Source organism: Podarcis cretensis, assembly GCF_951804945.1.
Source record: "Podarcis cretensis genome assembly, chromosome: 6".
NCBI classification, from domain to species: Eukaryota; Metazoa; Chordata; class Lepidosauria; order Squamata; family Lacertidae; genus Podarcis; species Podarcis cretensis.
In genome coordinates this window covers 48693713-48718506 of record NC_137175.1, presented here as the reverse complement: position 1 = coordinate 48718506, position 24794 = coordinate 48693713, and the positions used below count along the sequence as shown (strand labels likewise).

At 41.2% G+C, this 24794-nt stretch overlaps 2 protein-coding genes across 5 annotated transcripts in view; both read right to left on the bottom strand.

Moving 5' to 3' along the window:
• The window catches only part of TULP1 (TUB like protein 1), a 35743-nt gene extending 32773 nt beyond the window's left edge, over positions 1-2970 (bottom strand). The window contains exon 1 of the mRNA XM_079982512.1: positions 2879-2970. The gene's annotated coding sequence lies outside the window, so the exon portion shown is untranslated. The remainder of the gene's footprint in view (positions 1-2878) is intronic.
• A 1093-nt stretch (positions 2971-4063) lies between these two features.
• Positions 4064-24794, bottom strand: part of FKBP5 (FKBP prolyl isomerase 5) — a 55342-nt gene continuing 34611 nt past the window's right edge. For all 4 annotated transcript variants that reach the window (XM_079980621.1, XM_079980622.1, XM_079980623.1 and 1 more), the window contains 6 exons: positions 24070-24226; positions 22389-22479; positions 17996-18079; positions 17321-17506; positions 14053-14292; positions 4064-12691 (listed from right to left, as the gene is read on the bottom strand). In XM_079980621.1, coding sequence (XP_079836747.1) covers positions 12587-12691; positions 14053-14292; positions 17321-17506; positions 17996-18079; positions 22389-22479; positions 24070-24226 — 863 coding nt within the window. In that variant the 3' untranslated portion in view covers positions 4064-12586. The remainder of the gene's footprint in view (positions 12692-14052; positions 14293-17320; positions 17507-17995; positions 18080-22388; positions 22480-24069; positions 24227-24794) is intronic.

Genomic DNA, 24794 nt, shown 5'->3' with positions numbered 1-24794 from the left:
AGCAGATGCATATTCTTTTCTGTCCTGCGTAGTCAGCAATAAAACGTAGCGATGTGGCACATATTTCGGCTCCTTCTGCTGCTGTTTGGATACCCTGAGTAATGGGGACGTGCCTGAAGCCTCATCAAAGACCTAGGTCGTTAATCACCATCAGAGGAGATTCCGGAGACTCAGAGGAGTGGCTCAGTCGAACGGAGATTCCGACCCATTTTAAGGTGAGGGGTTTCAAAGCACAACGGGGGGTGGGGGGTGGGAACTGACTTCAGTACACTCTAGGGTGAAAATGTGAACATATCCATAGTTAACCTAGTACAGCGAGAAAGTTTATGACAAAAATGTATTTGTATTTCCTATCAGTGGGATAGATATCACAGTGCTTGTTACTGAAAACAAACGGTTTCAAACTCTATCATTCTAGGATAGATACCAGAGAGTTAAACTAGTTTCAGAGTCACTTCTCCCAAGGCAAGCCCATGATGGAGCTTTGTGAGGGAATGTGGTGTGTGTGTGTGTGTGTGTGTGTGTGTGTGAGAGAGAGAGAGAGAGAGAGAGAGAGAGTCTTCCCTCCCAGCCATATCCCCAAACTACTATTCCCAGGATTCTCTGGGGCAAGTATGTGGAACTTGTGGCCTTCTAGATGTTGCTGAACTGCAGCTCTCATAATCCTTGACTTGGGCCACGATGGCTGGGGCTGTTGGGAGTTGGAATCTAAGCATATACAGAGTGCCACTCCACTCCCAAGCTTTAGAAGAAATCTGGGCACAGAACTGACAGACGGAGATTGCCAGAGCAGTGCCCCATCTGCACGAACCATTTATCACAACCGTGATTCACAGCCTTGTTCTCATCACCTCCCTCTGAATCTTGGCGAAGATACTGAGATATAGTTATGTGCATCTTCCAACTTCTCTCCTTCCATGGAATTAATTTACAGCAGCCAGCTTTTGGTCTTTTTTCACAAATAGTTGCATTTTTATCCCACTAGGTGGCAGTTTACTACCATCAACTTCAGCTGCCTACAAGGAATTTGGTGGTGTGTGGGCAGAGGTGAGGGGGGAAAGCTGAAGAAACAAAGTCCCTTCTGTACAATGGCAGAGCAGTCGTTTTCTGTCCTTCCAGCTTAGAACAATGTTATACTTACAATTTCATTCTGAACTTTGCCCATGTGCTGCCTTAATGTTTCACACAGCACCTACCTGAGGACTAGGAAGCTGCATTGACAGTGCAGCCAGGTCTGGTTCCCTTGGGTTTCCACATATATCTTAAGTGACTCCAGATCACAATACCTCAAGGACTGCCTCTCCCCATATGAACCAACCTGGGGCCTGTGATCATCATGTGAGACCCTTCTTTGTGTGCCTCCTTCCGTGAGACATCTGGAGGGCGGCAGGACAAGAACAGGCCTTTTTTGCAGTGGCTCCCTGCTTGTGGAATATTCTCCCCAGGTAGACTCACTTGACACCTTTGTTACCTATCTTCAGGTGTCAGGCAAAAACATTTCTCTCAGGCCTTTGGCTATTTAAACAATCTATGGCCTTTAAAACTGTGGGGGGGGGGAGGGATGTTTATGATTTTTGTTTGTTATCATGCTATATATTTTTGTGTTTTTATATTGCAAACCACCCTGTGATCTTTGGATGAAGGCTGGTATAGAAATTTAACTTAACTATCTTCAGACAACACCCTGGGACCTTAGACCAGGTATACGGAAATTTTGACTTTCCAGATGTTGTTGAACCACAATTTCCACCAGTCCCAGCAAGCATGGTCAATGGCCAGGGATGGAAATTGTAGCTCAGCAACACCAGAAGGGTCAAAGGTTCCGCATACCTACATCAGACTAATGTGTCTATTAGCAGAAGCAATGCCTTAGGCATGCAGCTTGAAAATGTGATTCATTCCCACACTGTTGAGTAACTATAGCTGCGTAGATTAGCAAAACAGTTCCTCTCCTGCCACACCATGACTTGACTATTCCATTTACATTCCCCCCCCTTAATCTTTAGAGGCTGAGTCCTTAGTCTGGGGGACCATTCAAGAAAGGGACCACTCTTTGCACTTCAGCTTACAGGCTCTTGCATACCATATTCCTGCTTTTGATGTTGAGAAAATATCCCCCAAATCCTGTTTTATGGCGGCTGGATATAATGCAGGGGAAGATGTCTAACAGGATTGTGCAAAGGGAGAAGGTGACATTGGGGTTGTGCTTTCCAAGGCAGCAAGAACCACATCATGAATTTGCAGTATCCATTTACTTCATTTTCAGTTCTGACCAGATTTGAATGGCAGTTGCTATTTTAAAAAAAGGGAATCTAATAAAAGATCTCACCGTCTTGACTGGCACAGCAACAGTTTTTCTCTATCTAGCTAATGGGCTGCGAATGCCTTAATGATGTATTCTCTCTTGTCAGTCTGTCTCTCATACACAAACATCTACCTCTCTTGTTTGTATTGTAATGCAGGACTGAAACCAGATCCATTTCTAAATACTGCAGGCAGTGCTGGTTTTACAATGAATGCCATGGAAACCCACTTCAAGTGCAAGATGATTCTGTGGACCAGTGCTGCTCTTCCATCACCTTGGGCATGAGCTGTGTCGAGAGTACAACTCAAAGGGAATTGGGTGGCCAATAGGCTGGATCGTATTTGATTACTGTGCACTTGACAACGGACATAATTGAAAAGCATCGCTATATAAAAGCTCTGCCTGTGGCATATGATCTGTGGTTGCCTATTTACACAATGGACATAGTTTGGCGACCTGAACTAGATGGGCTCCAGACTCTACTATAACCCCAACTTGGCAGCCAGAATCTCCATTCTTCTTGAAATAATCATCTCTACAATGTGACATTTATACTCATAATGATATTGTTACCTGTGTCCAGTTAGTCCTCACATTCTTATTCCTGTGTGTTGTAGCAATTTATTCCATCGACTTCTCCCTTTTTTTTTTTTGTTACATCGGCTGTTGTAAATAATAAGAAATTTATCTCAGTGGGACTTCCAAACATTCATAGGATCCTGCTGTACATTGGTCATGCAGTACTCTCCACTCTACAGCACAGAGTGTAATAAATAATAATAATAATAATAATAATAATAATAATAATAATAATAATAATTTATACCCTGCCCATCTGGCTGGGTTTCCCCAGTCACTCTGGGCGGCTTCAAGCAGAATATTAAAATACAATTATTTATCCAGTATTAAAAGCTTCCCTAAACAGATGTCTTCTAAAAGTTGGATAGTTGTTTATTTCTTTGACATCTGATGGGAGGGCATTCCACAGGGCAGGCGCCACTACCAAGAAGGCCCTCTGCCTGGTTCCTTGTAACTTGGCTTTTCACCGTGAGGGAACTGCCAGAAAGCCCTCAGCGATGGACTTCAGTGTCTGGGCAGAACAATAGGGGTGGAGACGCTCCTTCAGGTATACTGGACAGAGGCCGTTTAGGGCTTTAAAGGTCAGCACCAACACTTTGGATTGTGCCCAGAAACGTACTGGGAGCCAATGTAGGTCTTTCAGGACTGGTGTTATGTGGTCTTGGCGGCCACTCCCAATCACCAGTCTAGCTGCCACATTCTGGATAAGTTGTAGTTTCCGGATCACCTTCAAAGGTAGCCCCACATAGAGCGCATTGCAGTAGTCCAAGCGGGAGATAACCAGAGCATGAAACTACTCTGGTGAGACAGTTTGCGGGCAGGTAGGGTCTCAGCCTGCGTACCAGGTGGAGCTGGTAGACAGCTGCCCTGGACACAGAATTGACCTGCGCCTCCATGGACAGCTGTGAGTCCAGAATGACTCCCAGGCTGCGCACCTGGTCCTTCAGGGGCACAGTTGCCCCATTCAGGACCAGGGAGTCCCCCACACCCGCCCGCCCCATCTCCCAAGAACAGTACTTCTGCCTTGTCAGGATTCAATCCTCCAACCGCCTCCAGACACTCCAGGACTCAATCCTCCAACCGCCTCCAGACACTCAGAATGAAGTTACTTCAAGTCGGTAGCTTCTTATTATAAGTGTAGAAAAGAAATATGGAAAACAGCAAACCACAATATGGTGGAAAAAAGGTCAGATTTTATTTTTATTTCATGTTTTTGACACAAGTAGGGGTAAAACAGTTTCCCCAACACTGATAAGTGCTTTAAGTTTCTGTAAGAGGTGTTCTGAGAAGGCCCCACTCTCCAAGGATATAAAGACCATTAGGGCACCCTTGGGACAACCCACTTCTGCCCCACCCCAGCAGTGTGCGATCTTAAGCAGTATGTAATTGCCTTTCTACTCCATTTAATAAAAATTGTTCTCATTCATTACCTTCCACTCAGCAGAGTCGTGCCACATTAGAAACTGTATTACATTGCTGTGCTATGTTTTAGTGAGAGACATACGGTAGTTCTGCCACACCACCCTTTGCCACGTTAAATTGCACTGGAGGCATTTTCTTCTAATAACTAGACCCTTGTACTGGAAAGAAAACAAAACAGGCAATGCCAACAATGAGATTCGGAACAGCTTCTGTTGTATGTGTACATTGGAAAACAATTATTTTGTGTGATGCCCAATTGGCGGAGAGAGCTTGTTTATGACTCTTTTTCACTGTGCAGAAAAGAAAATAAAGGTGGGTGAAAGCCGGAAACAGGTGGCTTTTTTCTTTTTTTACTGAATGACTTCTAGTTTCTAGCTATTATGTGCGCATTACACAGGGATTTGCAATATTACTGGACTCCAAGTATATATAAGAAATAGAGGGTGAAGTCTTGATCATCAGTTTTGACCCTCTCATTCTGCTTCAGGTACACTATGCATTTTTATTTTAAAGTGGCACATATACATTTAGTCATTCTTCCTCAATTTATTAAAAATGTAAACATGCAAGAAAGATGCAAAACTGCTGTGAGGATTGATGTGCACATATGTGCAATGATCAGGCCACCGGCACTTGCCAATCTGCACAATGCAGCTGGCTTTTCTTTGCTTCAAATCTAACACTGCGGTTTTATGGAACTGGTTTTTAAACATTTGCCCAAAAGAGGAAAATATATGTTGAAATTGAATATGGCCTCTCCACTCTAAAAATGTTATATGCCTTCACCCTCAAAACGCATGAAAACTGAACCCTTCCACAGATTTAATGCTGCAGCTGTGCTCCTTTGTTCCAGTTACTGAAAAAGAGGAAATAGATATCACTTGTGGCTATAGACTTATTTTGCCTCCAGCAGCATGGAAGAGAGAGGATTCAGATGTCTGCCTGAGTAGCAATACCTCAAATCCAATTGGTGAGAAATAAATGGACTCTGAAAAACCTGTAGCTTCAGGAAAGGTCTGAATGAAGAGAGAAAAGACAGTGAATGAATTTTACCTTAAGGCCATGGTGTCTGGGGCTTCTGTTGCATTTGCAACAGGCTTTGAGGCTTTCAGAATAAGGTATCTTTCCCTTCCTCTGTTCCTCTAAAGTGCTGAAGCTGGACTGAAAGCAACTTGTAAAATGCTATTTAGTAGCCCTGCCCTTGTATCAATGGAGCAAGGCATTTATTCTCCTGAAGAAGGGAGGTACAGAGTCTCTGGCCTGGAGAGGTAGGTGGCTTGCTCTGCATTTTTTCCTGTAAATGGTAATTGAAATTCTCAGTCGCCTCTCTCTTTCAAGGCCACTTCATGTTATTTCCCCCCTTGATGGGGAGAAAAGCATTCAGGTTAGAAAAGCTGCATTAAAAAGTAGCATGTGCTATTTCACTGTGGGGGGTGAAAACCAATGTGGCCTAGTAAAGAGAGGATGGACCAGGGTTGTGCGAGATGCCCAAATTTAAAGTGCGGTAAATTAGTAGTAGTACAAATACAACACATCAGAACCCTATCGCATGCGCAGACAACCTGGCTTCCCAACACATATGCCCACTACACTCATGCAACCACCTGTGTATTTTTTACACCTGTCCTGTAGTTTGATATTTACCTGTTCACAAGGGGCAACTAACCATTTCCCCTGGGCAAGTACTATGGCAGCTAACTGCTCCTGCCAATAGCTTCCATAGTTCTGTGCTGTCCCTTTGGGCACCAAGCATGCAGCTTTATTTCCTGGTATTAAAGTTCATAGTACTTTGGGAAGAAACAGCACACAAGGCCTGTAAGCTCTGTATCATAGCTCTTTGCATACCAGAGACCCAAGCTGTAAGGGTTGTATGGGCGTAACTCCAACTCTCTATTAAACTGTACCCCCCCCCAAAAAAAAAACACCTTCAGCTCTATAGTTTGTTCTGTGCATTATGTTACTAAAACACCAGTTGCATGTGAGCTGGGAGGGGGTGGACACCTTCTCCCTTAGTAATTTAGATGGCTGCTTTATACAGTTTCCCCAACACTTGCATTAACCTTGTATTATATATATGAATGAATGAATGGTCTCACATGCCACCAACCATTAAGCAAAGTGGCTGCCTCAGGCAGAAGTTTCTGGGTGTTGCAAAAGTTGCCATTTTATTCCAGCAGATAAACATTTGTGGGATTTTCTGCCTCAAATGCCAAAATAACCTGCCTGCCTCGTGTATGCACCTCAACTTTTTGGGGGTGTGGGTACTTGATGTTCCACCTCAGGCAAAAAGGTGGGCCAGCCCTGCTCACAAGTATGCATTCTGAATCCTTAAATAATTTTCAGAGTTTACAACATAGTTTCTCTGAGTGTTGCTCCTCTCTGAGCACAATTCTTTGCTGCACACATGCTTGGAGTGGGCTTTCTGATTCTCCTCAATAGAGCGGACAAGAGAAGCTCTATCTGTACAACACAACGCATAGAATCCTGGGCAGGAAGCACATTTTTATATATGTAAAGCAAAGCAAAGCTTAGTAGAGACTTCAATTCACAAGGTTATGAAAATTGCCTCAAAGGATTAAATAAAAGTTCATTTATTTCTATTCCCCATAGTGACCAGGTAGATACTACTGGAAGGATCACAGGCACGGCATGATGGTGATGACTTTTCTCTGTTGTTTTTCTCCAACCTCTGTTAATTTAGAGGCACCTTATCTATGATCATGGAAATTTCCAGCTAGTTATTCTAGCTAATAGCCATTCACACCATCTGCACATTCATCTAACCCACCCTTTTAAACCTTCTACGTAACTTGGCTCTCCCTGTTCCAAAGTTTTCAGGATAAGTAGTGGGCCAGAAAGTTAACAGAGGGTCAGAAATCCCTTGTATACTATCCTTGTAACATGAGACCTCTGGTAAAATAGCTGGCTACAGTGCTTCATTTTCCAGCTACCAGTAATACATTAATACAGCTGTGTCTTGTCATCTTCTGTTTTTTGTGTTTTATTTGAAGAAAAACTTTCAAACTATTAAGGTGCAAGACACATTTAACCCACTGGGATGATTACCAACCTGCTTGTTCTTTCAGGTACTGATTTCTTAACTAGGGGCTGCAAGGTCATTCTAACCAGAAAAGAAATTCCATGCAGAATGCAGAAACTTTGCTGACTCGGAGGAATTGTGTTGCATCCAAAATTTTACACTACCAGAAAACAAATAGCAACACAGTTATGGGTCCACAAATGAACTTGCCTGTGGCAAGCAAAGGGAGGAATTAAATGCAATGCTAAGCAGATCATTCCAAGCATGAACAATCCACCCCCTTCTCTCCATACACTGTTCTGAGGACTCTCCTGACCTGCCCCTAAAGCCAATTTGGGGAGGAGAATGGGAAAGGCCTGCTACACTAGGATGGGCTTCTGCTGGCAGATCTCATGGGCTGAATCCTACCCATAACTTTTAACCTTAGCAGTTGCAGACACCAAGGGACAGAGTGCTAGGTATTTATCTCTGAAGTCACACTGAAGTTCAGAGGTGCTCAGAAACAGTTTTTACTCCTTCTGAGTGCCTCAGAAAACCAAGTCCATAATTATTGCAGGCACAAGCCTGTCCCCTTTTCACAAGTGGGCAACAGGCAGGCTCAGTGGTAACCACACAAAATTTATGTATCCCTGGGTGTGAGAATCATGGCAGCGAAACAAAATAGCAAGAGGGGGTAGTAAGTCAAGCTAAATTTGTTACTAATTCTGGCTGTTGAATTAAGACTTTGAGGAAACCGGTGAAATTTACAAAATGTCTAGGTTTTCATGATGCCAGGACAAATGGCTCTGGATCAAAAGAGAAAGAGGAAAAAGTGCCTCAAATAAGACAGTATTAAGAATCTGAGTATTTGGCATTGCCTGCACTTCAGATGGATCTGAAGTGGACATTGAGTAGAATAATATATTGTGAATGGTGGGTGTGAAATTTTGAAGCTGGCTTAATACAAACTGTGACTGGATTTTTTAGTCCGCTGTTACAACACAGATACAATGAATACATAATTATGACTTAGCAGAGTAAAAAGGCCACCTGAGTTGGTTAGTCACCCCATACAGGCACAAGAACTAGAGAGGGAGCATAGAAAATAGAAAAGGCAGTGCATGGTCAGCAATGTTTTGGCACATTAAGAAGTCATTTTAGCAAGTGGTCTGCTACTGATTCTGCTTTTTTCTTCTCAGCAGGTGATTCTAACAGGTAAAAGGTGGTTTTTGGAGTAACCTACTGCCAAGGAGAGCCACCACCCTCTGATAGCACAGGATAATTAGACTCACCCGGCAACAAGCATTCAGCTGTTAATAATAGGGTGTGATCCTTTCTTTCTGATGAAGCAAAAAATTACCACTTCAATGCCAAATACCAAAGAGGATGTAGAAGTCACTTCTTTTTCTTTTATAAGAATATCCTTAGCATAACCTAATCTAGGTACTACAGAGTTTGGGCTAGTGCAAACAGCTTGGAACAATACAACAGAGGTTCTAGTTCAGCGTGGAATAGAATTTTAGAAAAGAGCCAATTTAGTTTGGAACATGGAAATGAACATCAAATGGCTATGTTCAAGAACAAAATGATAGCCACTTAATACTGAGGTAGATGCAGTTATCTTGATGTTCCAACAGATATAAAACTAAAAATAGTCTACAGATCTACAGGATTGCAAAACAGGAAATTGCTTGAACATCCACCTTTAGAGGTTCAAGTTTCCAAACCACAGCAGGCACAAGACATAAAACTGTCAGGCATCCTCAGCAAAGTTCTATGATTAGTGGGCAATTTGATGATAAACAAGAGTAACTGAGCGAAGATGTAGTGAGAAGAGGAAGAATTAGTTAAGCCAAGAAAAGGGTTGCTTGAGGAAATTATGGAATGCTCACCACATGACACAGCCACAAGTGAAAATGGGGGAAAGACTACAATGAATTCTGGCAGAGGTTGATAAACTAAGGCTGTAATTCTAACATCATTTACCTGGGAATAAATCCCACTGAATCTAACAAGACTAACATCTGAGTAGATATGGTTAGGATTGTGCTTAGTGACTACCTTGTCCCAGACATAGGTTTTAGGAGAGTGCAAAAGTGAACTTAAAATACAGTATGGAAGTCTACAAAACTTGGAACATATTTTGAATACTACATGCCCATCATTCTTCTTATTCTGAAATTCTATCTTTGGAGGACATAACATAGTAGCTTCTACTGCTGCTGCCTACTAGGGAGGGGCCTTTATGGACCAAAGCCAGGTCTCTTTTAGATGAAAAGTCTTTCCTGTATGGTCATAGCAAAACTGAAATTATAACTACATAAAATGTGTGCCTGGTACCATTTCACTTTTTAAAAACAAACAAACAAAAAACTGTGCTGAGTTGTTTGCCCTTTCTTGCATTTGTAGCAAGAACATATGGAGGACTGAGTCAGTTTTATCACTGGAGGCAGATAAATTTTGTCAGGAGCAAAAGGTCAAGGCTACCAATTTGGTCTCTCTTCCTAGCACTGCAAATCACCAACATCATCTGGGGGAAAAACCCCATACTGAGAGCCCACCCCCAGGGCAGATTTTATTTTCTTTCTATTTTTTTATGGGCGAGTTTAAGACTTTCACAATAAGCCACGTGGCTTACGTAAATATCATAGAAAACAAAAATGAAAATGATGACGTGCAGTCTTGCAGAACTTGCTCCCTGTTATGCCAATTTGGTTCATGTAAGCAGAGTTTAAGCCTAAGATTTGGTATAGAAATGCAAAACGCTTGGTATACAGCAAACTGTTGTATAAGCATTACGTCATGCGGCCAAATTGCTATTCTGTGAGTGTTTAGTACGATTTTATCCCTTCATCTCACACTATCCTAAACCAACAAAATTTGTAAAATAGTAATAATGAAAATAATAAAAAAATTGTCCAGTAGCACCTTAGAGACCAACTAAGTTTGTTCTTGGTATGAGATTTCGTGTGCATGCACACTTCTTCAGATACACTGAAACAGAAGTCACCAGACCTTTATATATAGTGAAGTCTGGTGACTTCTGTTTCAGTGTATCTGAAGAAGTGTGCATGCACACTTAAACTCATACCAAGAACAAACTTATTTGGTCTCTAAGGTGCTACTGGACAATTTTTTTATTATTTTTATTTTTATTATTTTTATATATTTCTCCTGCATCAGACCAACACGGCTACCTAAATGAATCTACAACAAAATCTGGGTATGGAAAAGTGCTCAGCCACTTTCACTATGTAGAGAAATGTACAACAATTTACAGGTAAGGATTGGCTGTTGACTGGGTTTTAGTTTCCTTTAAAGTTGACAGAATAACCAGCAGGAAACTACCACACAAATTTCAAGTGCTGAACTCCATCAGAAGAGAACACCTGCCTTTTTTCCCTGTTCAATGACTGTTTAGGGACATCCTCATGTCACCAGGAGAAATGGCACCATACCATAGCTGGTTTTATTTGAATAAGTTACCAATAAGGTTTTAGCTTGTTTAAACAACCAAACAGTGAAGCAGAAAGGAGAGATGGAGAAAACTATGCTTCCAGCAGGACCAGGAAGAGATAGGAAAAAAGAAAATGCATTTTTAAAACAGATACTAACAGGAAAATATGTTAAACATTTGTTAATTCCCTTTTTTAAAATTAGAGCATTTTTTTTAAAAAAGTTTGTTTAAAAACATAGCAGTGTTGTCATTCTGGTATATAGGAAAGCAAAATGCCCTAGTCTGTAATGGTGCTATAGCAGTATATGCTGTGGATTTGTTTGCATTCCGCTACAGATCAGTAAACTTGCTGACCCAAACTCAGAAACATTTTTTTGCACTTAAAATCATCATAATTTCAGTGGGACTTGAGTACAATTATCTTTCTCTAGGAGTTGTCTTTCAGTGCTGTTACGTATTTTGAGAAACAATGAAGACTGATATGATACTTCATCTGCAGTGAACATTTGCTGTGCTGCTTTAAGCTAAAATCATTTCGAAAAAACCATTGGTTGGATGCAGAATGGACCCTCTTCACTTTATAAAGCAAACAAAAACAAAGCAGTGGCACAGCTTCTGGGGAGAAATCCAAGTAAGAATGTGAGATCGAAATCCCAAGAACAAGCACGGAATTTTAAAACCAAAATATTATTTTTGTTTCTTAAGATGCTTATAATGTGATGGGAAAACAAAACTGGATTGCTTATAGGACTAATGGCAATAATTTCCTGAAAGGAAATGTAATTTTCTTAATATTTTCATTACTCGCTGTATTATAATCTCAGGAAAGGTATCTATAAAGCCCCTAAAAAAGGACTGAACACATAATCCAAGTCTATCACTGCATACCTTTCCCGCAAATCTGCAAGACAAATCCATAAAAGGAATCAGGCTACAGTACTTGACTATAGATGTGCCCTCACGCAACTGGTGTTGTGGGGAGAAGGGGGTTCCTGACTCAGTCCAGGTGCAGAAGTTTATTGGGTGGGGATAGAAAAGATACTCTTGCCTTGAAGGTGGCATGCTCAGTCATCCATGGGTCAGGGACCTTTCCAGCAAACAATCATTTAAAAATAATAGTGTGATTTGGACTGCTCAGCTCCCTGAGAAACCAGTTGTGCTACAGAAACCCATTGGAAATATAAGACAGACTGAAAAAGATCCCAGGAGTCTGCTTTCAAAGCCATAAACTGCTTTCCACATGGTTCTAGTAGGGCCAGAGGGATGCCTTGCGTTGGTAGCAGCTGCGTCTTTTGTTTTGTTTTTGTTTAAGACAGACAACATACACCCATGTGGTGCTACTACAGTACACCAAATGCAATGCCAAAATTATACAGCTGACAGCTCCTAAATGCTAACTCATTTTATAGAACCCTGGTCACTGCCTTTAGAACTGATGCAAACTGATTGAGTTCTCTTTGAGCCACCTCAGTAAAAATCTTCTATAACCAAGACTCGTGTGTGTGTGTGTGTGTGTGTGTGTGTGTATGTGTGTGTGTGTGTGTGTGTGTGTGTGTGTGTTAAAACCATTTGTTCCACTTGGAGTGGTCCCATACTGTCGCTCTGCTCATGTTCCACTGCTGAGAATGCTCACAGCAGTGGCTGTGATTTTATAGTTTCTTGTGAAGCTGCTGAATAGGCTTTTTGCTTCCACAATAACGCCTACTGTAACAACCTTTACAATAAACACTGTTGAATTCTGAGTTCTTCAGAAACCTGTTTGAATGCAGGCAGAATTCAGAAGGATTGTCTTTCTGCTACACAATCATACGTGGCCCTCTGCTTCTTCACCTTCCGTCACTGTCTCCTTAAGCCCAATTTCAGAGCAAGACTTTTCTTCTCCCTCTCCTGGGGGTTTACTGGCCTCCTCCTGTAACCAACAGCAAACACACAATGTGGAGATTAGTGAGGAGGTAAAAGCAGAAGTTCTTAAAGCATAAATTCAAAGATTCTCAGAACTTTTAAACTCGAAAAAAATAATGCAAAGGGAATTGCTTCCTAGCAGTATTTTAGAAATACTATTCCATTAATTGCTGTAAATGAAGTTGGGCACATGAAACTCAACATGGGAAATGAATGTTTCAGGTACCTACAACTCTAACAACCTCTGAAGTTGCAACATGAATGTAGAAAGGGACGGGAAGATATGCCTCTGTAAACTGCCTGTTACCTAAACCCCACTCTGAGTGTATGAGGAACTGTGAAATGGTAGAAGCAGGTGAATCCTCAATGCTTACAAAACATTCTAGATTTTATCTGAAGCCATCTCTGATACACAGAGGTGAACAGCAAGAAAAACCTCTACTGCTAGAGATAAGAAAAGGAATACGATGAATGTGAATGCATTCATTTCATTATTAGTCTTTGCTAGCAGTTGTAAGGGTTTCTGGAAAACTTTCAGATTATAAAAATTGTTTGTCACAAAATGAAAATGCATCTGGAGCTTACAATATTGTATGCATATAGATGTTGGTTGTGATTCAGAAGCTTCACACATGCACCTCTATAAGGAAATAGAGAATTTCAAAGCCTATTAGCCTGGATGAGCTATATAGTTAAGGTGCCACTGAACAGTAATCTGAAATAAATTAAAAAATTGTCCAGTAGCACCTTAGAGACAAACTTAGTTGGCCTCTAAGGTGCTACTGGACAATTTTTTTTAATTTTCTTATTTATTTTGACTGCGTCAGACCAACATGGCTACCTACCTGAATTGGTAATCTGAAAATTATTCAACTATGGGCTCACGGCTGAGTGTCTACAATCTGACTTAAGCGTCTCCTCAATTGTGCCATTTTTTGTGCCCCAAATGAGCATTCATCATAGGACTGAATACCCCTCTGTAAACAAAGGGGGGGGGGGAAACCCCTCTGTGGTGGGATGCTGGAAGATGTCCCTGAGACTCTGAGCCACCTCCTCCATGTGCTGCCAAGCCACCTTAATTTCCCCCCAAGAAGAGAATTCTAAGAACCCACCACCACCACCACCTGTGGAAACTATACTGGGTGGTATCCCACTAAGTTTTATTCAGAGTAGACACACTGAAATTAATGAACATGACTAAGTCAGGTCCATTAATTTCACTGGGTCTACGCCAAGTAAAGCTTTGTGGAATGCCACCCAATGCATTGTTAATATTTCTGTATAATTATATACCACACCCCCTCAGTATTTTGGCACAGTTAAAGTTGGACAGAGGTTGGAAGGAGGCCATATTGGCATGGTGCAAACCTTTGCATCTCTCTCTGCGAATTTCTTGAACATGTTGGCATATATTTTTCGGTCACGTTCATTGTGCTCCTTTGTCTTCTTCTGACACACAGTGATTTGTGACCTGGCTGCCTTGTTTTGTGGATTCACTTCTAGCACTCTCTCAAAGTCACACTTTGCCAATTCAAATTCATTCATGAGTAGTCGTGCTTCTCCTCTTCTGTACAAGCCCTTTTCGTTGAGATGGTCCAGTGCTAATGCCTGCAAACATACATCCACACATTTAACATAGCTAAAATGATTCCACAGACAGAGACAACAAGAATGAGGAAAACGGGACTCAAGAAGAGGATGTGGGACAGAAAGAAAATGTGTCAACTGAGTATGTCTGCTCAACATGGCTAACCTGACCCAAAAAACCCACCCCCTCACACACATAAACAAACCTCACTACAGCCAACCCAAGACAACCAACCACACACTCTAGGCCAGTGTTTCCCAACCTTGTGCCTCCAGCTGTTTTTGGACTACAATTCCCATCATCCCTTGCCACTGGTCTTGCTAGTCAGGGATGATGGGAGTTGTAGTTCAAAAACAGCTGGAGGCACAAGGTTGGGAAACACTGCTTGGTGGAAATACAACAAGCGAATAGAAAGAGAACCCACACAAGTGACACTGACACAAAATCCCACACATACACTAAGTAGAAGAATAGAAGCATTGCCCACCCCATGCACCCTCCTTCTCTTTTCTTTCCAACCCAACAGTGCACACAACGCTAACGTCTCAGAACAAATGAAACTGATCTGTAGAAAACACAACTTCAAAAAATAATTATTATTTTTTTTTTAAAAAAAAAAACCTGAGTATGTATGCTGGACATAAATGTGTTATTACAGCTTTTGTTTTAATTAAGGTTGACAACATTAGAAAAACAACAACAACTGCATATAGAATCATACAGCTGTGATCAGGACTGCCTTATAGAGGCAGGACAACCTAGATTCTCAACTTCCATTTATGGAAAATAAAAGAGGAACATTTTTTCCCTAGTCACATGGTTTTCTAGAAAAGCCTGATTCTGCCAAGTCCAATGAAAAAGAGGACTTTTAAGTGCTCAAGAGCAAGGACATGAGTCACTGACACAGGAATAGGTAATATTCTAGAAAAATGACTTCAACCCTTAAAATGCAAGCAGTACAAGGCATATCCTTTTATTTTAATGTCTCTTATATGACCAACTGGTGTCATCCAAAGATTACTGTGCATGCACAGAATGCATTTCTATGCGCACATGTGAGTGTGGGGGAGAGAGAATTACTCCACCACCACATACAGCACTTCATCCCTAATAAAACCTGCAGCAGAATGGCATAGCATGTGGGGGGCAGAGCTGCAGAAGGGGCAGGGGAAATGGTCAACGCATGCTGAAGTGCTTGTACATAATAATCTTGGGAGCCACACTAGACATATCAAAATGACAAAGCCGAGTTTCTAGACATACAGCTTATTTATTGACTTTGGTAACAAAAGCTGTTTTTTTAAAAAATAGTGAAGTAACAATTAAACCTCACGTACTATGTATCTGCTGCATACCCTGAATTTTTGGCATTTGAACTTCTTAATCAAAAATCCAAATCCAGATGCCAGATGTTTTTATCAGATGTTTCTATGGTGCCTCAGTTACTGATGTAAAAATAAGAGCTTCAATATTATTGAATCAAGCATAGAATTTTAAACCCAACAAGGTAATTTTCTCAAACATCCTGGCACTAAAATGGTGGAAATCTCTCCACTGATCTACAAAATGGATTTGTCTCCAAAACTAGTTGGAAATGTGTATGTTGTAGATGACAAGTCATCTTCAACTACAAATAGAACATTCAAAAAAGAGTAATATGATACAGTGACTAAATGCAAACGGATATTATGCTTAAAGCTTCCAAACAGAGGCCCAAAAGAGAGCTTACAGGCAATGTTTAGATGATGACTCACAAACCCCAGATATTTATAGTTGTACCCGTAAGCACATGCCTTACGTTTGCATAATTATTTTACTAATTTAAATGTTCTGGCTCATTTTTTAACACTTCATTTTAGCTGTGTGCTGCATTCAGAGACCTAAAGCACACAACAGCAGTTCCATTCTGCAGACTTCTAGCCAAACCCAGAATGTGGTCCGTTCTAAAATAATACCTATGCATGCTTAACTGATGGAAAACAATATGCAATGCAGATAAACCCTGCTGTAACAACACAACAGTATTAAAGAATAAACTTATGGAAATCGTAGCTATTATGTGACTGACATTAAAACTGAAAAGGCCCCTGTTTCATGGCACCCCTAAAAATTTGCCTCGAGATGCTGTCATAGTTCATGTATTACATGTACACCTGAAGGTGTTGCCTAAGAAAGTTCTTGCAATAGCAACCCCCAATTTGTGCAGGGGTTGTGTTCTGGGTCATTGCATGCTACGTCGGGGTGCATATAAGTTCACCCCACCTGCTTTCCCTGCCACTTCCGGGTTTGCAGAGATGCATGTGTGCATGGTCGTGCATGTTTTGAACATGAGCAAAATGGTTGTTGCCTGCATTGTGTTCAGTTAAAGAATCATACATTAAGGATCATATGCAGTTCTTCCCAACTCAGTTTACTACTCATGTTCTCTGTAGTCAAAAGGGACATTCTAGAAAGGACAGCCCTACTCCTGTAATGATCATGAACAAATCGTAGAGAAGTCAGAATATTCACAGTGAAATCCTATACATGTCCTGTCTTTTTTTACATTTTTATTTGCCTTTGCTTTGTGCTTTCTTTCATTCATTATTTTTTTTACAAATGTCAATAAACAAACAAATAAATGTCACCGAGTTCAATGTGGCTTGCTCTCAGGTAAGTGGGTATAGAATCACAGCCATAATGAGGAATCATTCCTCTCAGTGTAAACGGTACAGTACAGGGACTAAACATCTAATGGATTTGTTAAACTTAACTCTTTGCATATATTTGCACTTTGCTTCCAAAATGCCACAGAACTGTTGTATTCTGCAGGCAATGGCCACAACAGTCCATCAGCACAGGAGTATTTATAAAGTAAGGTCTATTTCTAAATCTATCAGATAGTAGTTTGTTGCCTTTTCAAGCTTTTTAAAAGATAATTTGGCATCTGTCTCTAATATGTTAAAAGAATCAGGGTCAAAGGTTGTTTGAAAGAGATACAGGGCAGGATATGACCACCACCCACCACCAATGGCCTCCCAAACCCCACATGGCCAAATGTCTCTTTACCTTATTGCAATACTCAATAGCTTTCGTATACTCCCGCAACTTCAAGTTGCACATGGCGAGGTTGAGGAAGGCTGCCAACAACAACGATTCTGAAGCTTTAGATTCCCTTTCTGATAAGCCATATTCCATTTCTAACCAGGATACAATCTTCCCGTATTGAATCATTGCCTGTAGGTACTTGCCTTCCTAGCATGGGGTAAAGAAGATCAGATTATGAATGGTAATGAATGTGAAATATATTTGACTATGAAATTTGTTATAATTTCAACAGCAACAGAATGAGAAGAAGGAAGCAATACAGAAGGGCTAGATGGGAACAGTTTCAATGGGAACCGAAAGTGTGGAAGTCAGGAGAGTATTGGCAAGCAGTAGTGTCATATTGTCTGGGTGCTGTCACATTCTGCCAAGACTACCATGTGCCTAGAAAGAATATTTCAGAAACCCTCTAAACCACCGCCAATATATTTCATGCCATCTCCACTCCCAGCGTCAGTCCAGCTTACAGGCAATTCCACCTTTGGAATGAGAAGCTGAGGTGGAAAAGAGGCATCATTAGGGTTGCTTGAGAGCCACAGTGCTTCCGAAAATGTCATCATTGGCAATTAAACTACAGGGCATTTATCAGAAGAAATTCCAATTATTGATGCTACTATTTCTAGACATGTTGACACAGACCTTGAAGTACACAGTCCCTTTCTCTTTGACGATGCCAGCCTGCTCTAATTTCTCTTTGGTGTCCATCTCCCAGGATTCTTTGGCCTGAAAGCAAACATGTATAGCAATAATTAGGTAATTATAAGGACAACAAACCCTGCTTCTTTCTTAGAAATTGTCTTCAGACCCCGAGACATGGTAAACTTCACAGAATCTCACTATTTCCAACTTTGACATTATTTGAACATATTATTTCACGTAATGCAGTAGTGTTAGCACTGGGATCAGGGGGTAGGAAGGAACAGAGGGTATTATACACAAAGGGTAACCCAGGAAGCTGCCTTATGCTGGGTCAGGTCATTGTGTCCATTTAACTCAGTATTACCAACACTGACAGGCAGTGGCTCTCCGGATTCCAACAGGAGTCTCTCCCAGTTGGGGATTGAATCTGGGGTCTTCTGCACAGAAAGCACATGCTCTACCATCAAGCTATAGAGGATACTAGGTAAGCTACATCTGGCTTTAGAAATTAAGAGCAAGTTTCAGAGTAAATAAATATTTAAGGTACTGAAATTAAGGCTATGTCTTGCAAATGGGTTGTTCCAATCCATTTATTCTTCACACACATTTGGCATGTGAGGGCTTCACTCACTATGTTCATTGCTATTTTGCTGCTTGTCATGCAGACCACTGGGCAGAGATCGGTAGAAAATATCCTGGGTGAGTTTTTTTGTCCCTCCTCTTAATCTCTTTCTTTTCCCCAGCAAGTTTACAGGATTAAACAGCAATTGTTTTACTCTTAAAAAAAAGTTTTAGTTTTGCACAATTCTGATTTAGCAGAATTGCACAATATCTGTAATAATAGAAACAAACCAGGCATGTTTAGTGCTCTGAATGTGTGGAGGGCATGTGCCAAGTTTTCTATAAATTAAGGTAATTCCCCTTTCCCACTTTTCTCCAACTAATGAGCAACTTCACCTCAAAGGTGAGTCTCCTGAACCTCTTCTTGCCATTTCCCCAAACCTCTGTAATGATGCTTCCAGACTTGTTATTTTCAGGTGGGATTCAATCACATTCCAGAAAAATAAGTTTGTTTTGGAGCTCTTGTACAACAAACCCTCCAAAAGCGACAGGAACATGCACTGGAAAGTGTGTGATTACTCTTGTTTGATGTGACATCATCTATCCTCCTCACAAACAAATCAGAATGAATACTCAATAAATAGTCAATGTCATCTAACCTCCCTACAAACCAGGATGAGTGTTCAATGAAGAGTGTCTTGTGCAGGATCAGAGTGTGATGGTGGGTGAAGTAAGAAGTGGCGAGGGGGGCTTCCTGCTTGCCTCTTCCTGCTGTTTCTCCCCTCCCTTCCCCTCCCCACCACCCATCATCTTCAATAGCTATGTGCAGCAGGGCTTCTACCTACAGCTGTAAGAGACTCTTGGAGGGGATTGGAAAAATAGTGAGATGACACTCAGGACTGACTTGATTCCCCTCTCCATCTCAGCAACATGAACAGATCCTCAGGTGCTTTACATTTAAATTGAATGTTATTTTTTTTATATATAAAATTTTTATTAGGTTTTCACATTTTATACACACACACGCAACAAAAACAAAAACAAAACATATATAATTTCATACTCTTACTTTCTTTACCCTCTTTCCTTGACTTCCCCCCACCCCCTCTTCATACATCCCAATTCCAATAATTAATTCAGCAAGTTCTTATCTCTCATCTTTAACATATTATTATTATTTTTAAAACTTAACTCTTTTTACTTATCCACATTTAACTTATCCAATTCTCTTATAAACATTAAATCTTTTTTCTAAGGTCGACCTAATTTCTAAGGTCGACCTACGAATTTCTCCCTTTATATTTTAATTAATTATATGTCATAATGGCCAAATACAAAAATCATAAAATTTTAAAATTCTGTTCTCCCCTCCCTCCCTACCCCGGTTTCCATCCCTTATGTCCACAGAAACAGTTCCTAGCCCGGATTCCTCACGTCCGAGGCCTTCAAGTCTCTGTCAGTCTCTCTCCGCCGATTTTGTTGGTAACCCTTTTTGTTGGTCCTCATGTCTCGAAGGAGTTCAGTCGCAGTCACACCAAGTTTTCTTTCATCCAAAATACTTAAAAGCAGTTGCTGCAAAAGGTCAGCTGCTCTCCCATACTCAAAGAGGAAGTCCCAATCATATTTCTTTATTCTTTTAAATTCCAGTATTCCAGGTACTCCAGGGACTTCCTCCTTCATCTTTCTCATCTTTCGCAGATTTGTAATCCGAAGATCTTCTTCTTTATTTCCTGACAATATAGGCTTCTGATTGGTATTTTCCTTTTCCGCCCCTTCTTTCCTCTCCACCTGTTCCAAAAATGTCTCTTCTGGTTCAGCTGCAGATTTCTTATTAGTCAAATCCTTTATGCATTCAGCAGAGTTGTTTGTTTTAGGATTCAAGGTCATAAGTTCTTTGTTCATAGCCGTACTCTGCTCTTGCAGGATTCCCACGAGAAAAAACATTTTTTCTATCTCTGCCACTAATTTTCCCTCTGCAGCCATTGTAATGTCTCTAGTTCCCCCTAGGGGGATTCCAATTACTTGATAGTCCTTTTCCAACAGTCCGTTACTTATTGTTTATAGCTACGTTGTTTCCAACCACCTCAGTTCAAATGCAACACTTTTAATTCAGAGAGTTATTAAGTAACAAAGTTCTTAACTTTAACCGCCCGTTTGACAGCTCCTTTGACAGCTGTCAAACTCCTTATTCTTTTTCCTCCGGCTTACGCACAGGACACTCCCGGGTTCGGGGGGGGGGGGTTTACACAAAAGCTTCCAAAATTCCTCACTTTGTCTCCAGCACAAAGACTTCTTCTGTCAAATTCATTGAAGTATCTTTTATCTGACACCAAAAACAATACTCTCCACCTTAGTTCTCCAATCCTTGCTTTAGATCGTTTGTAGGTAGGGGGGGTGCGGACTTCCCTTTAGCACATCCCCCGATTGTACCGAATTCAAAGGTATAAATTTTAAAGTCCAGATTCCAATCTACTCACGGGTTGTTTATTTTCCAGTCCGAATTTTGGGAAAAAAGTCAGCGCTCTCCGGCCATGGCTCGCGGCTTCGCTCCACTGCAGTAGCAGTCTACTCACAGCACCACGCCGCTCCCCGTACCCTCTCCGTAGCCTTTAAAAAGGCTCTTCGTGGGTCGGGGAAGGCGCTTAAAGGTGCCCGCCGAGTCACCAAGTCCGCAGGCTTCCGCGCCTGCGGTTTCTAAGGGTCCCCGCGTCGCCGGCGCGGTAAGACCCGTCCTCAGCAGAGCCGATTCCCTCCGGAGCTCGGAGGGAATCCGCCATTAATCCGATCGCGCTAACCCGGAAGTCTACATTTAAATTGAATGTTAGTTGGAGAAGGCAAAGAGAGAGGTACCGTCTTAATTCAAAGAAAGATTGGCACACACATTTCCCCACCTCCATTCAGAGCATTAAGCAGCACTACACATTTGTTTTGATTATTACAAGGCTTGTGCAAATCTCCTCCATGTGGGGAGCAACTGGTAGCAGAAGTGTGGCAATGGAAGCTACCCACTGAAATATCACCACACATGTGCCAAATTATTCCCCCACCCAAAAAGCACTTAACAGGTTCCACACCAGCAATGACTACAGATGCATAATAATATATTTATCAGATTTTTCCCAGTAAGGAGAAATCCAGATTAAAGGTACTGGCTGACACTTCAATGAAGATAGCATTCTGCGGATGCTGCCCTAAACTTGGGGACCCACTTTACAAATGATTATAGCTCTGCTAAAAATCACACTGTCTTGGGAAGTGTGATAGGATGAAAAAGTCATGAAAGTGTGAGAAACCCCTACAAATCTTTCAAGAGTAGAAAGCGTGGAGAAGAAACCAACGCCTTCCTCCTGCAAACATTCCCCAGTATAGACTATAAAAGCACAGCTCCACCTTATGTACATCGTGTTCCTTTACTATACTGTACAGAGATGGGTACATTCTCCAGCACCCCAAAGAGGGCACAGCCTGTTTGGCAATTCTGCCCTGCCCTCCTCTTAGTGCTGTTTGGCAGGACATGATTTTTTTTGTCTGCAGCCCAGGAAAAAAAAAAAAGAAGTACAAAAGGAACAAGCCCAGAACAAGTATTGGACCCCACCCAAAACAATAAAACAAACACACTCACAAGAACACTGTGACCTTAGTTGACGTATCTGCCTTACCAAGCTTTGTCACAAACATGCAGGGGCAGGGAGGGGGAGAGAGAACAGGACATCCTAAATGTTTTCATTGCAGAAGAGATATTGTAGGTAAATGTCAGCCGTGTGTGTGTGTGTGTGTGTGTGTGTGTGTGTATTATAGCTGCTTACAAGTGCAAAAAAAATCCCATTCTCACCTTTTCAAAGCTTTTCAGTGTAACTTCATACACAAGTTCAGCATTTGGCCCTATGCCAAATTTAAGCTTCCCTGCTTCACCAAATCCATATCTAAAACAAAGCATGGAAACAAAATACTAAACAAAAACAGCATAGGATGAGGCACTTAATTCAGCATTCTGAATATTTGCGCTCACGTGGAGATAACAGTGGGTAGCTACACATCGGCCCCTGGAAACAAAACAGATGTTGCCTAGGAAACCAGTGGCCAAGTAACTCATCTGTGGCAACACACACAGCTTGTACACACTATACTAGGCTTATCGTTACTTCCTTTGTATTCAGATTAGATACTATTATATACCTTGCTTCCTACTCAATTTTAATACCTTCTTCAATGGAACATGCATTTATTTTTCAGTAATGAGATTTTTCACAAATGTCTTAGGATCTTCAATAATCACACTAAACTTTAGAGGGGTAAATAGATAATAATATTTGGAATTATTGCCTAAATTCTTTCTACTCCAACCCTTAAAATCTGCCAGATGTGAATTATGTTACTTTATTTTTTTTAAGAGAGATAATACCTCAGAGGACATATGTAAGATTCCTACTATTAGCTAGCAATAGAATGTAGTTCTGGCACTATTGATTGCAAGAGCTGTATTACGATAGAAAATCATTTAACAAAAACACTTTACATGCACAATTGGTTTGCTTTAACATATTTTAATCGCCTCATTTGCGACAAAGGTTAACACAGAATATGCATGTGTTAGTAGCTTAAAGCACAGCAAGGTAATTTTCTCCCTTGCATTTCAATTTGCACTTGTATGTTGCTGTATATACCTGAGAGGGGACAGTGATGTCGCCACCCATTGCGCTTTACCTGTTTGGTTTCTTGCCTATATCCCGCAACTCCTATTCACAAAGCTATTGTCTACACATGTGCAATAGCTGACTCAAACGTACACATCAGAGCTTACGGTAACTGTAAAGTTTTCCTTTCAGATTGAAGCTGCTTTGAGATAAGGTTACCAGACATCCCCGTTTCCCGGGGACAGTCCCCGGATTTATAAATCAGTCCCCAAACAAAATCCATTAAAGTTGAAAAGTGTCCCCGGATTCATTGAAAAAAATCTGGTAACCTTACTTTGAAGGAAAGCTGATCAAACAGCAGTATTTTATTTTTTAAAAAACTACAGGACTGCTCTGCATTGTGGGTAACTGTGTGTGTTCAAAATCCAGCAATCAAAACACTCTGGCTCACTGGAGCCACAGCCACAGAACCTGTGGCAAAATAATGTCTAAATGCATCTTTGCTTACATTAGAGCTGAATGCTGTAGAAGCTGTGTAGCGTGTGCATGTGTAAGAGACAGACAGTAGTGGTCAGTATGGTGAGGCAGAGCTGTGGAGTTGCCCTCCCAAAACCAGCACTGCTACAGCTTACCTGAATGGGACTAGGACAGAGCTGTGTGGTGGTGGTGATGATGTGGCTGTGTAAAAACATTGACAGGAGCACAATATTGGCTCTGTCAGTACATCCACACAGCATCAACCTCACAGCTGCCCTGCTCAAGCACCAGCTCGATAAGCTGCAGCAACACCTGTATTCAGAGGGTGGCTCCACATCTCTGCTTTATCACACCAACTACTGAAAATATTGAGAGAGACGGGAGAAATCTCAAGTTTCTTACTGTGCTCCAATATGTAGGATACAATTTTCTCCCCTTTGCATCTTCTCCAGAGCTTTGTCAATTCCAATGGGAATGTCATGGTCTTCTCCTTCTCCAACCGTGAATGCTACATCTCTGCAATCAAACATCCTGCCATCACAGAATCCTTTCAGATGGACTGTATGAGAAAGAAAACAACAATGCACTGTGAAGCACTGTTTGACTGCAAATATTTTGACAGGCATTAAAGCATTTCATGGCCAAAACACATTTTTCTCAGCATTTGGGCCCCAAAATAAACCCCAAAGCCACATTGCCCATGACTCTCTGCAATAGAAATTCACCAGGAGACTTCTGTGCCATCTTTTAAATGCCTGCTGAATATTTTTCTATTCTGTTCCATTGATTTTATTGTTTGGTTTTATGTCTTTATATTGTTGTAAACTGCTGTGATGTATTAAACATCAATATATAAATGCATTTCTAAAATGAGACCTCTAGCCAACAGAGTTGAGTACTTCAGATGATTTCTATAGTCTTTGAAGCTTTCAGAGTCTAGTAAAAGTTTTTCTACAAATAAATTAGTATAGTCATGTTGTGGCCCAGTTTTCAGAGCCATTGCATAGACATCACAGCTCCTAGCACTGGGCAGTAGGCTCCTGATGTAGAAGTGAGCTTGCAACTGATGTTTTTGTATTTAAACTGGGACACAGTGTTGCAAAAGCTACTGGCACTCTGCTCCAGCA